This window comes from Oncorhynchus mykiss, chromosome 9 (genome assembly GCF_013265735.2).
Source record: "Oncorhynchus mykiss isolate Arlee chromosome 9, USDA_OmykA_1.1, whole genome shotgun sequence".
NCBI classification, from domain to species: domain Eukaryota; kingdom Metazoa; phylum Chordata; class Actinopteri; order Salmoniformes; family Salmonidae; genus Oncorhynchus; species Oncorhynchus mykiss.
Window position 1 is genome coordinate 56942931 of NC_048573.1, and position 16100 is coordinate 56959030.

Below are 16100 nucleotides of genomic sequence, written 5' to 3' on the forward strand. Positions count from 1 at the left end.
GTCGGATGGGAACTCTCAGTCCTTCAGGCACCGCAGTGGGAGTCTGGAGTCACAGCAACGGCTATTAAAGGATACTGACTCAGAGAAGCCAGTGTTTACCCAGTCCCCTGCCCGCAGGAACAACAGCACAGAAGCCCTGGAGGACTGCTCCTCCTACACCAGCCAGTCCAGCTTGGACTACGCAGGCAACCCCCACTACTGCACCCTGGACTCTCGGACCCGCAACCATCAGCTGCACAGGAGGGTGGAGGTCTACGGTAATACAGGCAGTATGCCCAATTTGGTCCAGAACCATATCGGCTTTAGTGATACTTACGAGCCCCAGGCACACTACGCGCCAACTGCTTACTACGTGGCAGGCTACCCCTGTCCAGACATGGAGCCCTACTCCAACGGTGCTTACGTCTATGAGAACGAGATGGAGGGCCACTACAATGTCAACCCCTCCTACCAAGTCCACAATTACGGACACGAGCGATACAGGACCTACAGTAGTGATCGGGCGGACAGCCTTGCTCAGAACCCCTACGCTACCATGAGATTGCCCCGGACCAGACATGGGCCCCGCAATGAGCCCTTACAGAAGAACATGCAGAAGGCCATGGTGGCTGAGCACCTGAGAGGCTGGTACCACCGCAGCGGGGGCCACATAGAGGCAGGTAGAGGTCTGGCTGGGTATGACTACGATAACGGCTCTCAGCTCAGCCTTGGATACCAGACCATGCCAGCCCCCTTCAGCCACTCCAGCCGAACCACCTCCTACTCCTCAGGTAGTAGTTGATCCTGCTTCTCATCATACAGGTCACCTCAGAAACCATACTCTGTCTGTTCACCCTCGGTAACACAGAGGGACATGTTTTTATTTTTTATTAATACAATTCATACATTCCTAACATACTGTATGAAAATATTATTCTGTATTAATTGTTAGGATTAGGGTGTCATTCACTGAGACTCACCTTTATTTTTGCAACTAAAAAGTGTTATCTTTCTAGTTTCCTCATCCACCAGCACAAGAAATTGGCGCAGCCAGCTAACTGTGGGTCTAACAGACAATGATAACATGGCAGAGTCACCACAGCACCATCACCCAGGAGCCCATGGCACCTACAACCGGAGCCCCACCCATATCAGGTGAGTACCTACTACAACCCCACACCTACATGTAGTCATCTATATATCCCACATGATTTTAGAGGAAATAGTAGCATTCATTGTGTGACCTAAACTAAGGGAAATAAAATGTTTCAATCAAGACCAGTCTTATGAGGGTTATTTAGCCAGCAGCATACCATCTTGCAGCCACTGCTGGCTTAAATATAAAGCTAAGCAGGGTTGGTCCCTGGATAGGAGACCAGATGCTGCTGGAAGTGGTGTTAGAGGGCCAGTAGGAGGCACTCTTTCCCCTGGTCAAAATAAACATCTCAATTTCCAAGGGCAGTGATTGGAGACATTGCCCTGTGTAGGGGTTGGATGTTAAACAGGTGTCCTCTCTGTGGTCTCTCTCCAGGTGACTCTCTGTGGTCACTAAATATCTCATGGCATCTATCATAAGAGTAGGAGTGTCTTGGATAAATTCCCAATCTGGTCCTCATACCATCATGGCCACCTAATCATCCCCAGTTTCCAATTGACTCATTCATCTCCCCTGTAACTATGCCCAAGATTGAAGCTGTAAATGAGAATGTGTTCTCAGTCAACTTACCAGGTAAAAACATGCTCATATTTTTCTCCTCCCTATGCACAATGGCAGGTATTCTTGTGGATGTCATCTCTGTTGACTCTCTGTGTTTGCCTGTAATGACATTGAACCTCAGGACCATCCTAGCGTTCGTTGTCACCACTTACCACTATCCTTCCACCTGCTCTTAATATTCCTGCATCCTCTCCTCTTCTCCACCTTCATCCTATTCCTCATGATTGGACAGGTCATTTTGGCTGTCAGATACACTTTAAGATGTTATCCTTATCTATGAACAGTCTTTGATAGTAAGTGACATCAGTGTGTTTGGCCTGTTGGTGTGAAACTAAACCCCAATAACGAAGCAGTCTCTAATGAGTGTGGGTGTGTTCTTTGTGAACTGGTGATCTTTTCGCTTTCTTCCTTTCTTTCTCTCCTTTCACGATCTGTCCATCCTCAATCCTCATGTACATAGATTTCCCCCAGAATGCAATGTGTTGAAGAGGTCTGATACGATGCCGGTAGATTCAGTAAAGATGTTTGGTGCTGTGGCCAATAGCGCTGAGGAAGACCATTAGGCAGTCATTCAAACACAGAAGGGTGAGATGCAAATAGGCTGTGGTAGTGCTAATCCATTTCCATCAGTGCCACTGTTTTCAGTTTCCATCTGCGTCTCATCATTTGCCAGATTGATCAATATAGCGTAGCTCATTTAGTGCTGTGAAAATCAAGGTGAAATCAATATGTAGACCATCCATTAAATGTACAGCCAGAGCAGTGGTAACACATTCTGCCAAGGCCCAATCCAGATACTTCTAGCTCATGGATGACCATGCCTTACCCGCTCGATCAAAGATTTTGCCAAATTATCTTGGTCTATTAGCAGGCTCACAAATTCAGTATGGCTGCATCCCACTGGGAAAAACTTTCCATGTCATTTCAACAAAATAATGAAATGTGACGATGTTGAATCATCATGGAAAATTGATTGGACTTTCAAAATGTCATCAATGTAAGGGAATTTAGCATTTTTAACCCAACTTTTAACCTAAATCCAATGACATGATGAAATGGTTTGTTGATTTCACATTGAATTCACATTAGTGGACAACTCAACCATTTAAATCAAAACTAGACGTTGAGCTAACGACGTCTGTGCCCAGTGAAATGTGAAGCAAATGGTACATTACATCCTGTAGCTAGAAACCCCACTTTCACATTGTCTACCTTCACATGCACAGTTTACACACCACATCCTGCACATACTGTACCTCATAGCACCAGTAGTAGAATGTACCTACTTTCGCTTGCCTCTCATTAGTGTAAATTGTGATCCATATTAAGTGGAAAGTTCTAATTTCACATGTTACATTCCTTATATTATTGCATGGCATGCTTGACAAGACAGTAGGTAATTTGCTTTTGTTAAACATCCTTATTTCTAATAACATATTTCTTCATGATGTTTATCCCTGGTTTGTTCTGTTCCATTTCCATGCCTGTACAGTAGATTATCATCTCAGCTGTTGCAGCATGCAGGGGGTTTCATGCAGTAATATGCTATCCTAAAGTATGAGAGTCTTTTATATTGACCTTGACTCAAATGTGTCTGTTTTCATCTCTTTATTACAGGAGAATATTCATGGATGGAAATTACATGAGCATCTACTGAAGGTAAGAGGACTGGAATGAAATCTGTCACAATGACCCTGACACTGGAAGCACAGACCTCTGGATGGATGCCAACTAACCAATCTGTATACATACTATGAAGCTTGAGAATGACTCTCCCATGTGCCTTGGATTGGATGGAGATCAATATTATTCAGGAAGACATGGATGTGGTGATGGCACAAAAGTTTTGCTGATCTGGAAAAGAAGCTTCATCATTGTGAATTTCGAACCCTGGGATATCTTTGACCCAAATATATTGAACCAATTGTATTATGACATTATACATATTGTAAATCAACTTTAATATCTTTGTAAAACATTTTAGGTATACATTTTGGAGTTATTATTCACAAAATGTGATAACAAAATAATATACTAACCCTTCTTTAGTCCCAGGTTGTCAGTCCATGGACTGACACTCTCTCCTCTCCCAAGTATGAATCTGAATGTACATGTTTATAGATTATTATTATTTGTGAATGTGTTATTGTGATGTAAATTGCTTTCATGTGGAGAACATAAACTTTTGATAAGTAGGTTTTTTGTATGATGTAAAAAAATATGTCTTTGAACTGGATAACCCTCAAATAATGTTCCTTTATTTGTTTCTCTACATATTTCTACATTGTCCATGTATTGTTTGTCTTCTCCTACTCTGAGTGAATATCTCCCATTTGGATTTGGGACATTAATAAAAAACAGTGTGAGACTTTATTTGTAGTGTGACTTCTTTAGCCCTGTGTGTGATAAACAAGACTTTCTCAATTACATGCTACAGGGTGTCATACTGATAACAGGACATTCCTATTGAGTATAGCAACCCCCTACATATCAGATATTCTCATTTATATAAGCTGTTCATTGTTGTGCATCACTTTAGGGAGATATTATTACATTTTTCAGGGAACTCTGGGGGATTGGGCGGAGCCCTCTACGCAGTGGACCCTAGGATTCCTCCCCAGGCTTGTAAAAAAACAATCCACCTGTTACTGTCTATCTCCCCCTCTTGTTGTCTCACAATCAACTGCCATGCTGCAAGATCATGAAGTTTGTTGAGCTGACTCAAGCTGCTGAAAAAGGAATATGTTAGTATGTCTCCCCTGACCCTCTTGCACCAAACATATTTCCATGTGATCCTATGTGTTAATTTTAGACTTTGTCTGAGGCGTGAGCAGGCCATTTACCAGCTAGAGACAGAGCCAGTAGCACTGTCCACTCAGCTCTAGAACTGTTCAGTCATTGTGGATATGCTTTTTACCCTTTAGGTTGATTGACAAACAGTTTATTTTGTCAAACGACTTCTAGATGGATATGTCCAACCAAAGAGACCTGGGACATGGAGGACATAAATGAGGAAGACATTGATGAAGATGATATCCTGGCTAGCTTGTCTCCTGAGGAGCTTCAAGAACTCCAGAAAGAGATGGATGTTTTAGCTCCAGACGAGAGAGTGCCGCTTGGTCAGAGACAGAAGGACCAGAAGAAAGAAAAGCCATCCGCAGACTCTGATGATGAAGACATCGATGAAAATGACATCCTGGCAAACTTGTCTCCTGAGGAGCTGAAAGAGCTCCAGAAAGAGATGGACGTTATAGCCCCAGATGAGAGGGTACCTGTGGGTCAGAGGCAGAAAAGCCAGACAGAGAAGGTTCGTTTGACCACAGGGGCCTGGTGGATTATCTGTACTGGGAGAAGGAGTCCAAACGCATGCTGGAGGAGAAGAGGATCCCCGTCACTCTCCTGCCCAATAAGGTAAGGGACTACATAACCAATGGTCAATATACCGTAGATATAGCCTTCAAATAGGGTGGCTTGTAGCCTAGCGGTTAGAGCATTGGGCCAGAAATCAAAAGATTGCTGGTTTGAATATCTGAGTCGACAAGGTGAAGAATCTGTTGATGTGCCCTTGAGCAAGGCACTTAACCCCAATTTGCTTCAGGGGTGCCGTACTACTATGGCTGACCCTGTAAAACAATACATTTCACTGCACCTATCTGGTGAAACATCTTAATATATCATACTGTATACCACTTTAATTATTATAACATTATAAACAAACATAATTAACTGACTGACTGTATGTTCTACAAGGCTAAGTTTATTAAATGATTGTACTACTTGTCTTCATCAGAAAACCATGGAAGAGGATGCTGAAAATAAAGAAAATGCCGAACACATGGAAATTGTGTATGAGGTGCAAGAAGAAGTCATTGAGGTGGAAGCTACAGATGGTGTTGAAGGAGAGGAAATTGTAGTGGAGGAAGAGGATGAGGATAAAAAGGACATAAACTATGAAAGGGTCATAGGAAAACATGAACATCCAGTGAATAAACATTTAAATGAGTCATTGGATGACAACAGCACAAACCCTGTATACACTACCAGTCCCTTGCAGCCCCCTCCAGAGTTCACCAACAAGAAAGAGACTGAGAGCAGAGAGCAAAAAAAGAGCACATCACAAATATCTGAGAAAGTAGAAATGAACACCACAGAGACTCCTGAAGTAACATAGACGACTCCAGAGGAGAAGAGGGCCTGTTTTGTCCCGGAGAAAGGGGCGAGAGTAATAAACAAGCTAAATATTCCATCGCTGGCCCTTGGCGGGGGCCTTGGTGACCTTGATGGGGCCAAGAAGACATCAAGACCCTCAGGGAATGAGACAAACCTGGACACCACCCTGGATAAGATCTGCAACAACAACCCCACTATCACAGATGTAAACCTGAACAACATAGAAAACATTCCCAAAGAAATGCTTATAGAATACGTCAATGCCTTGAAGAAGAACAAACACGTAAAAACCTTTAGCATAGCCAACACCGATGCAGACGAAAACATTGCCTTCACCCTGGCCAACATGCTGAGAGAGAACCGTTGCATCACCACACTGAACATAGAGTCTAACTTCATAACAGGGAAGGGCATCATCGCCATTATCCGCTGCCTACAGTTCAAAGAGACGCTCACTGAGCTCCGCTTCCACAACCAGAGACACATGCTGGGCCACCACGCGGAGATGGAGGTGTCGCGCCTGCTCAAGGCCAACAATACCCTCCTGAAGATGGGCTACCACTTTGAGCAGGCAGGGCCTAGGATGGTGGTGACTAACCTACTGACCAGGAACCTGGACCGCCAGAGACAACAGAGGAACGAGGAGCAGAGCAAGCAGCAGAAGCAGGAGCAGAAGGAGGTGTTTGAGATGTATGAACGGGCTCTGAACCTGCCCTCAGGGCTATTGGCGTTGCTTGGCTACGTCCCTCACGAAATCGCGGCCCTCATGCCGCAGCTGCCCAAGGGTCCACAGGGTCCCATGGAACCCAAACCAGAGCCCTCCTCCCGAGTCAAGCAGTCCAACACTTCTCCACAGTATCAACACAAGCAGATTTACCACGCTCCACAGCGCAACCCCATTCCACAACAACTCCCCAGCATGGACTCGTCTGGTAACCCTCTAAGAAACATCCAGCTGAAGAGGACCCCCAAAAAGCGTGACCCTTTTCTGGATGTGGACCCAAGGGACGACAGGAGAGCAGAGAGGCTGAACGTCCAGCTCAGGAAGACAACAGGAAAACAGAGGTGTACCGGCATTGATGAGATGGTAGAACTGAAGGCCACTCTGAAAGATGTGATGAAGACATTAAAGCCTGTTCCTCGAAGGCGGCAGGTAGGGGTGTCCTTGTCTCATCGCGCAGCAGCGACTCCTGTGGCGGGCGGGCGCAGTGCGCGCTAACCAAGGTGGCCAGGTACACGGTGTGTTTCCTCCGACACATTGGTGCGGCTGGCTTCCGGGTTGGATGCGTGCTGTGTTAAGAAGCAGTGCGGCTTGGTTGGGTTGTGTATCGGAGGACGCATGACTTTCAACCTTCATCTCTCCCGAGCCCGTACGGGAGTTGTAGCGATGAGACAAGATAGTAGCTACTACAACAATTAGATACCATGAAATTGGGGAGAAAAAGGGGTAAAAAAAAAAATGTAAAGAGCAATGTGGCCTATCTCAAAGCCATGAATGAGTTCAACTGATGATTCTCAAATTAGATTAGCACTAACAGACATATTGTTAGCAAACTTGATCTGACCAGCCTTCACAGTTTTTAGTCAGATGTCAGAAGTTGTCTGATTATTGCTTAAAACATTTTTTTGTAATATAAACTCAGCAAAAAAAAGAAACTTCCCTTTTTCAGGACCCTGTCTTTCAAAGATAATTTATAAAAATCCGAATAACATTATTATTGTAAAGGGTTTAAACACTGTTTCTCATGCTTTAATGAATTAATGAGCATGCACCTGTGGAACGGTCATTAAGACAGACAGTAGACAGACAGCTTACAGACAGTAGGCAGTTAAGGTCACAGTTATGAAAACTTAGGACTAAAGAGGCCTTTCTACTGGCTCTGAAAAACACAAAAAGAAAGATGCCCAGGGTCCCTGCTCATCTGCGTGAACGTGCCTTGGGCATGCTGCAAGGAGGCATGAGGACTGCAGATGTTCCCCAGGGCAATAATTTGCAATGTCCGTACTGTGAGACGCCTAAGACAGTGCTACAGGGAGACAGGACGGACAGCTGATCGTCCTCTCAGTGGCAGATCATGTGTAACAACACCTGCACAGGACCGGTACATCCGACACCTGCACAGGACCAGTACATCCGAACATCACACCTGCGGGACAGGTACAGGATGGCAACAACAACTGCCGGTGTTACACCAGGAACGCACAATCCCTCCATCAGTGCTCAGATTGTCCGCAGTAGGCTGAGAGAGGCTGGACTGAGGGCTTGTAGGCCTGTTGTAAGGCAGGTCCTCACCAGACATCACCGGCAACAACGTCGCCTATAGGCACAAACCCACCGTCGCTGGACCAGACAGGACTGGCAAAAAGTGCTCTTCAATGATGAGTCGTGGTTTTGTCTCACCAGGGGTGATGGTCGGATTCGCGTTTATCGTCGAAGGAATGAGCGTTACACCAAGGCCTGTACTCTGGAGTGAGATCGATTTTGAGGTGGAGGGTCCGTCATGGTCTGGGGCGGTGTGTCATCATCGGACTGAGCTTGTTTTCATTGCAGGCAATCTCAACGCTGTGCTTTACAGGGAAGACATCCTCCTCCCTGTGGTACCCTTCCTGCAGGCTCATCCTGACATGACCCTCCAGCATGACAATGGCACCAGCCATACTGCTCGTTCTGTGAGTGATTTCCTGCAAGACAGGAATGTCAGAGTTCTGCCATGGCCAGCGAAGAGCCCGGATCTCAATCCCATTGAGCACGTCTGGGACCTGTTGGATCGGAGGGTGAGGGCTAGGGCCATTCCCTCTAGAAATGTCTGGGATCTTGCAGGTGCCTTGTTGGAAGAGTGGGGTAACATCTCACAGCAAGAATTGGCAAATCTGGTGCAGTCCATGAGGAAGAGATGCACTGCAGTACTTAATGCAGCTGGTGGCCACACCAGACACTGACTGTCGCTTTTGATTTTGACACCCCCTTTGTTCAGGGACACATTATTCCATTTCTGTTCGTCACATGGCTGTGGAACTTGTTCAGTTTATGTCTCAGCTGTTGAATCTTATGTTCATACAAATATTTACACATGTTAAGTTTGCTGAAACTAAACACAGTTGACAGTGAGAGGATGTTTATTCTTTTGCTGAGTTTATGTATTGTGGAACACTCTTGAACTGGAGAAACTTAGTCCAATCAAGCTTGTTAGCTTTAACCCATGTTAGACACACACTAGCAAATATGTACACCAGAGTTATAGTGTGAAATTCAAATTAGGTGATATATCTGTTTATCCTCCACTACCAATCAAAGCTTTCTCACAGCTGTTTCTTTGCGTAATGTATTACTCATACAGGTGCCGCTCCCCAAAGAATTGGAATCAAGAGAAACCAGTCTCTTCAATCTCTGAGGAATTTACAACACCAGGCTGTGTTTGTTCAACATGATGTGTTTAATGTCTTCCACTTGTAACAATTGTCTGCCACAGTTCTCATGGTCAGGCAGAACAAGTTTTGTTCTTTGAGGTTTGGAAGAACTTTTATGGTATTTGGATATGAGTCTACAGCTGGAAAATGCACCATAGAATGTGCATCATAAGTAGACTCAATGAAGAATGTCTAAGAAAAAAATAGTTATATTTGTTTGTGTATAATTCCATGACTTTGTACAGCCCCAAAACCATAATACATCCTCTACTGATGACTTGGATCTTTCATATATGGGATTTTAAAACCACTATGGTGTCTAACTGCCAACTTTTCAATATAGATATAGCTGAACACCATATAGAGAATATACAGTATTTGCAGAGACTGCATTCACGGTAAACGCTGCATATGTCAGCTCAATAGTAAATTAGCTTAACATTTTGATTGCGCAATCTGTAACACTTTAGCAATACAGATTGAATCAAGCCCTACATTTCAATGAGCTATAATGTGGATCTTCCATGATACTTTGGCGATACGGATTGAATCCAGCCCTTAGTCTTTTACTGTGTAAAACACTGTGGATCAGTCTGGAAGTATAATGTGGTATAACTGTATAACTGTGGATCAGATCTGGAATAAAAACTGTATTGACATAAAAAATCAGTGTACATACAAAATGTTTCAGATATCAATCTTTCCTTCATTAACATACATTTGTATGACCTTACAGTTGCGTCATTCCCTATTTCTTCGAAGTTGAAATTGAAAATAACTCTCCACACCTTGTTATTGGATTTTCAACATTTCAGAACCCATTTTATTTTTGTAAAATATTTTTTATTTTAATTCAAAAAATAAAGACAAATGGCATGGACACAATTATTGGCACCCCGGAGCTAGTACTTGGTTGCACCACCTTTGGCCAAGATAACTGCCAACAAATGCTTCTTGTAGCCATCAATTAGCTTGCTGCACCTTTCTACTGGCAATTTGTCCCACTCTTCAGCAGCAAACTGTTCTAATTCTTCAATGTTAGACGGGTTCCCTCCACCAACTGCTGTTTTCAGATCCAGTCTCTTCGCTGGCCACCCCAGAACAGTCCAGTGTTTCTTCTTAAACCACTCCAGGGTGCTTTTGATGTGTGTTTTGGGTCGTTGTTTTTCTGGAAGACCCACAACCTTCAACAGAAACACAGTTTTTGGACACTGGGTTGAACATTGGACTACAAAACACCTTGATAGCCTGGTGATTTCATGATGTCTTGCACACATTCAAGGCCCCCAGTACCAGAGGCAGCAAAGCAACCCCACAGCAGGACAACAACCCCAAACACACGTCAAAAAGCACTCAGGAATGATTCAATAAGAGATGCTGGACTGTTCTGGAGTGGCCAGCTAAGAGTACAGATCTGAATCCCATCCGAAACGCATAGCGAGATCTGAAAGCAACAGTTGGGGGAGGGCATGAGGGCATCCCTGAAACACAAATATTTACACACGTTAAGTTTGCTGAAAATAAACACAGTTGACAGTGAGAGGACGTTTCTTTTTTTGCTGAGGTTATGTATAAAACACAGGAAATCATGTTTTTGACTGCACTGGGCCTTTCATTCTGGGATCTGAACAGCGTCTTAAAATCAATTTAATCGTTTTATATGAATTACCAATGGTGATCCCTGGAATTGGATAAATTGGATTGGCATTTTAATATGGCTAAAAAAAATATCCAAACATCTGGGAAATACAGGAAAATACAATCAGAATCCCTATTTTCAAATACACAACAAAAATACACCAAACATTCATAATGTGTGTAATATTTAATAGTACAGAGGTAATTTTCTTGCACTAATATTTTTTCCATTAATACTTTGGTGCCTTACCCTGTCCTTTTTGTAATGCAAACATTTGTTTTCTGCATGCTTTATGCTGAATACACAAGTACAGAAGATTTGGTGATACATGAACGCACAACTTTAACATATACAACATGACTACTTCAATTAATAAAGCTGCATTTGCCATTCATTTTCCCATATTGCATAACTATGATCTGATAATGTTCATCTCAAGCCCAACCCACAGGGTCTGAAGTAACAAGAGGGACATTATTGCTACTTGTCGATAAGCAGTCACTGGTCCAGTGAATTTAAGGGGGAGCCCAGCGACACCAGTTCAGCTTAAGAGAAAATACAGCGATGATTATTCTTCTGAGGTAGCAAATAAATTGGTTCTGATTAAATGCTTTGACCTAAAAAAATTAAAAAAGATAATTAAAAATGCTACGCTACTGAACACAATTGGTTTAACATGCAATAGTTGCATTCTGGCATGCAGCTTTTTTTGTTGTTGACATTGTACACGCACACTCAAAAGTCAAAATGTGCCTGGATACACATTGCAATTACATAATGACATGTGTATTGTGTGTTTATTTGAATGGACACACAATATACACAGGAATGCTCATGCCTCATTTCATTGTGCCAAGTGCCTTCCCCCCAACATCTGATCCATACACGACAGTACAAATCTTTCTGAAATGCTCCAAAGAAAATCAGGGACTGTGTGACACAAAATGTACAAAGGTGTTTCAATATAACAAAACAAATGGAGTGAGAATGATAAATAGGGGGAATGCGACAACACTGATATTATATGGGGTACAAATCAACACACTTGATTTTGGTGTTAAAGGAAAAAGCAAACCATGTTGAATTTAATCAGAATGAGGTTGCGGGTGCCATTTTGGCTCTCTCCCCTCAATCCTTGTTTAGCTTTGACTCCAGGAAGTCCTGGATCTTGTTGATCTTCTCCTCCTGTTGGTCTAGCAGATCCAGGATGATGCCCATCGGGGACTTTTTCATGCCCACTCCCTCCATCTTATTCTCCAGTCTGTTCTTCATGTTGCGCAGCCTCAGAGACGCATGAACCAGGATCACTATAGGGAAGAAAGGCAGGATTAGTTTCCTACCCATTCAGGATATGCTATCCTCAATGGAGATTCCCATGGTAACATGTTCCCATTCTGTCAGCTGGAAACATGTTGTAAAAGTGCACACGTGTGCCTTACTCTTATGCAGCTTCAACTGAGAAGGATCATTATTTTCCAGGTATGTTATGAAAAACAATTGACTAATGGGTTAAGGAGAGGCATCTTTACTTCCCTCGCCAGATGCTGACTGCATGATGCAAGCCAGTAAATGTAGTGGAGTCTATAGTACAGACAGTACATAGCAACCACATCGGCAGCCACAGGACAGCCCTCTTGGGATAGCCTGTGTTACATACTGACTGCCTCCTGTTTTTCCATCACAATGTTAGTTGTTGCCTGTACTTTTCTCAGAACCACCAATTGCCCTAAACATTGTGTTCTGTAATGTGTATTTCAGAATGTAGCAGTTTGTCTAGACCAGCACTTCACAACTCCAGTCTACTCCAACACCATACACTTTTGTTGTAGCTCCGGACAAACTCACCTGATTCAACTTAACGAGGTCTTGATGATTAGTTGAATAAGGTGTGCTCGTCCAGGGCTACAATTAAAATGTGTACTGGTTGGGGTACTTGAGGACTGGAATGTGGGAAACACTGGTCTAGGCTATTTCTTTTCAAAACAGTGGCACATGCATTCTCCATATTGAACCCATACAATTAGAGAGTGTAGTTAAATAAAGGTTCAATAAAAAATAAAAAAAAACAATCTGTTTGCTCCATCTTCTGGGACTCATCCCCCCTGTTTGCACCTACCCCATTCATGGTGCGGCTGGACTAGTAACCGGAAGGTTGGAAGTTCAAACCCTAGAGCTGACAAGGTGCAAATCTATCGTTCTGCCCCTGAACAGGCAGTTAACCCACTGCTCCTAGGCCGTCATTGAAAATAAGAATTTGTTTCCTAATTGACTTGCCTGGTTAAATAAAGGTAAAATAAATAAATTCATAGACGCTAACTGCTTTAGCATCTATTGACGATAGTATCTGCTGATCAGGGGACTGATGTTAAGAGCCCAGACTCTTGCACTAAACATTAACACCCATCTCTTGCGTTGCGCGGCATGTATCTTTCATATCAGCGAGAATTTTTTTTTTTACAAAAAAAAGGTTAAATTACTACACACCTTTATTGGGTTATCGGGTTTATTGGCCATATTTCCATGTTACAGCACTTGTTTACAGAAAACTGAGTTTGTTAAAACAGTAACTGTGTATTTTGCATTTGTGAAATCATTTTGATGTGATATAAAAGTAGGAGGTATTTATGTTTCTTGGCAATACTTTCTTTGCTGTCGAGTCTGAAAAAAAGATCTTAGAAATGTCTGTTTACAGTAGGGATGGGTGTTTAATGTTTTGATTATTCGAGTACTCATGATTTTTTGGGGAGTATATTTTTTAGAACACAAGGCCCACTATGGGAATTTTTTTTGCCCATTTATCTATACTGGACAAAAATATAAATGCAACAATATAAAAGATTTTACTGAGTTACAGTTCATATAAGGAAATCAGTCAATTGAAATAAATTCATATGGTCCTCATCTATGTATTTCACAACTGGGAATACAGATATGAATCTGTTCGTCACAAATACCTTTAAAAACACACAAAAAAGAGTAGGGGCGTGAATCTGGTGCGACCATTTGCCTCATGCAGCGCGACACATTTCCTTCTCATAGAGTTGATCAGGCAGTTGATTGTGGACTGTGGAATGTTGTCCCACTTCTTTTCAATGGCTGAGCGAAGTTGCTGAATATTGATGGGAACTGGAACACGCTATCGTACACTTGGATCCAGAGCATCCCAAGCATGCTCAATGGTTGACATATCTGATGAGTATGCTTGTTGCATTCATATTTTTGTCCAGTGTATATTAAATCCATGTTTTGTATGAGATATGCCTCTTGCATGTGTGTGGCCGTGTTGCATTGAAATGAATAGTTCCTGCAAGGATGCTGGGAAGTGCTAGATGTGCGGCAGCTAAGATGGTGAGGGACAAAACATGGATTTCATATTTTTGAGGGGGTTCCGTTGATTTTTGTAGAACCACCTGCAACTGGAAACGGACATTTCTAAGATACTTCTTAGACCAAATCGAAAATGAAGAAAGTATCATCAAGGACAGGTTAGTTGAAAAATCTATGGTGGCAGCTTGTATGGGTCTTTCCTGTAACAGCCAGTAATGGACACCAAAAATCTTTGGTTATATCACATTATCTTGCATACAATATGTACCTAGTTTGCACCATATTCCAATGGAGTTACCATTGGAAAAGACCTGGAAGCTAGGATAAATCTACATGCTAGTTACTGTGTGCATACTTGTGCATTGTGTGATTATCAGGATTCTGACCCTATGGGCTGAATTCCCAGACACAGATAAAGCCAAGTCTTGTACAAAGCTCTTAATCTGTGTCCAAAAAGCTGGTCCTATGAGTGTAGAATTTTTGAGACTCACACAGCAAGGGAAAAGTAATTCCGAAAATGAAGACCATCACTCCACCACACAGCGACAGCAGAAAGTAGCTCGTTCCCATAACAGCGATGACAAACAAAGTGGGGTTCTTCTTCTTGAAGTTCTTGATGAAATTCTTGTTCTCTCCTGCCCACACCGAGCACATGAAGACCAGAGAGACCACCGCACCGCCCAGAAACATGCCAAGAGGGTTCAGAAACCTACACAACAGAAGGGAAACACAGATTACACAACCTCTAAATCCACTCAAACGCTATACATGGCAATGCAAAACAACAATTGGGGCTCTAAAACAAAATACATGTAATGATGAGCACAACCTGGTGGCTGGAATAAGATGAACACCTTTACATTATTTATTTGTTTTTATCTGAGCCATTTTCTAAAATAATATAACTTTCAAGCTACTGTAGCTGCAATTTAGTAATTAGGACGCATACAAAGCTGTTCCTCAGGTATCTTATCAATTGTATTAATAGCATACTTTGACATGGATCAGTGTGTGGCTGAGATAAGGACCCAACAGCTGGGACAACTTGCAGCATCCACGTGTTGTCATTGTCTGGTCGACTTAAGAGACTATTAATAGAAAAGAAATGTGACAGGAAACTCATCTCTGTCAAATTTGACTGAGTTCAGTTTCGTACATGAGTACCTTTTTATATTTTGAGTACCATTTATGTTAATTTCAAAAGAGAAAAAAAGGTACTCAAGTACTCAAATGAAAATTATACTATAAAGAAATGGGTTACTATTAGCCTAAAGCCTACACTACCTTGTAATTACTATGTTCATCATGGCTCCCATGATTCAAAAAAATGTCACACAGTTGCTGGCAGCTGATTCAGGAAAAGTGGTGCAATGACATTTGTTTTTAGCAGGCCAACTACAGTAGCTAATGCCAGACTCCATTCCAATTCCATGACATGACTGGATCTCTTATTTTGTCGTTGCTGTAATATGAAAAGGTATATAGGGACTGCGCATTGCTATGAATAAATGCCCACGACTGGCGCGTGGATCGGATGGCAGGCTAATCAAATAAACTAGTTATCTAGCTAGCTATAGCATCTGGGTAGATAATGCTAGGAAGCTCGCGCTGTCATGATGACTTACCCCACGATCAGGAAAACCACTATGGCCACGGCGAAATAATTGGTCTGATAGTATAACAAGTTGCTGATCACCCTGTTGTTCCATTTAGCTAAATCTCCGAAGTCGGGTTTTGCAAATCGATCAGCTCCTGGGAAGAAGTCATCCCATGGTCTAAGTGGTGCAAGCTCCATACTCGCCATCTCTGAGTTTCACTGCGCGAGTATTTTGACTGATCAGCTGATCAAACCAGTTCTCG

The 16100-nt window shown here is 42.6% G+C and overlaps 4 protein-coding genes across 7 annotated transcripts in view; 3 read left to right on the plus strand and 1 right to left on the minus strand.

Moving 5' to 3' along the window:
- Positions 1-4069, plus strand: part of LOC110532445 (FERM domain-containing protein 4B) — a 32418-nt gene extending 28349 nt beyond the window's left edge. For 3 of the 4 annotated variants that reach the window (XM_021616354.2, XM_021616352.2, XM_036988436.1), the window contains exons 20-23: positions 1-770; positions 996-1134; positions 2157-2281; positions 3314-4069. In XM_021616354.2, coding sequence (XP_021472029.2) covers positions 1-770; positions 996-1134; positions 2157-2259 — 1012 coding nt within the window. In that variant the 3' untranslated portion in view covers positions 2260-2281; positions 3314-4069. The remainder of the gene's footprint in view (positions 771-995; positions 1135-2156; positions 2282-3313) is intronic. The other variant, XM_021616353.2, reaches the window with a different exon arrangement.
- A 478-nt stretch (positions 4070-4547) lies between these two features.
- LOC110532447 (leiomodin-3) lies at positions 4548-5875 on the plus strand. The gene is made up of 2 exons (XM_021616357.2): positions 4548-5107; positions 5487-5875. Exons 1-2 carry the CDS (start codon positions 4692-4694, stop codon positions 5608-5610), a joined length of 540 nt encoding a protein of 179 aa, XP_021472032.2. The 5' UTR covers positions 4548-4691; the 3' UTR covers positions 5611-5875.
- Positions 5874-7124, plus strand: LOC110531214 (leiomodin-3-like; the record flags this gene model as incomplete). The annotated part of the gene is made up of 1 exon (XM_021614442.2): positions 5874-7124. A coding segment is annotated over one exon (1212 nt), but the record flags the coding sequence as incomplete, so codon positions are not given.
- Positions 7125-11084: 3960 nt separating this feature from the next.
- LOC110532446 (PRA1 family protein 3) lies at positions 11085-16097 on the minus strand. The gene is made up of 3 exons (XM_021616356.2): positions 15866-16097; positions 14732-14949; positions 11085-12220 (listed from the first exon to the last, which is right to left on the minus strand). The coding sequence occupies exons 1-3, from the start codon at positions 16042-16044 to the stop codon at positions 12042-12044; spliced, it is 576 nt and encodes a 191-aa protein (XP_021472031.1). The 5' UTR covers positions 16045-16097; the 3' UTR covers positions 11085-12041.
- Positions 16098-16100: the final 3 nt, after the last annotated feature.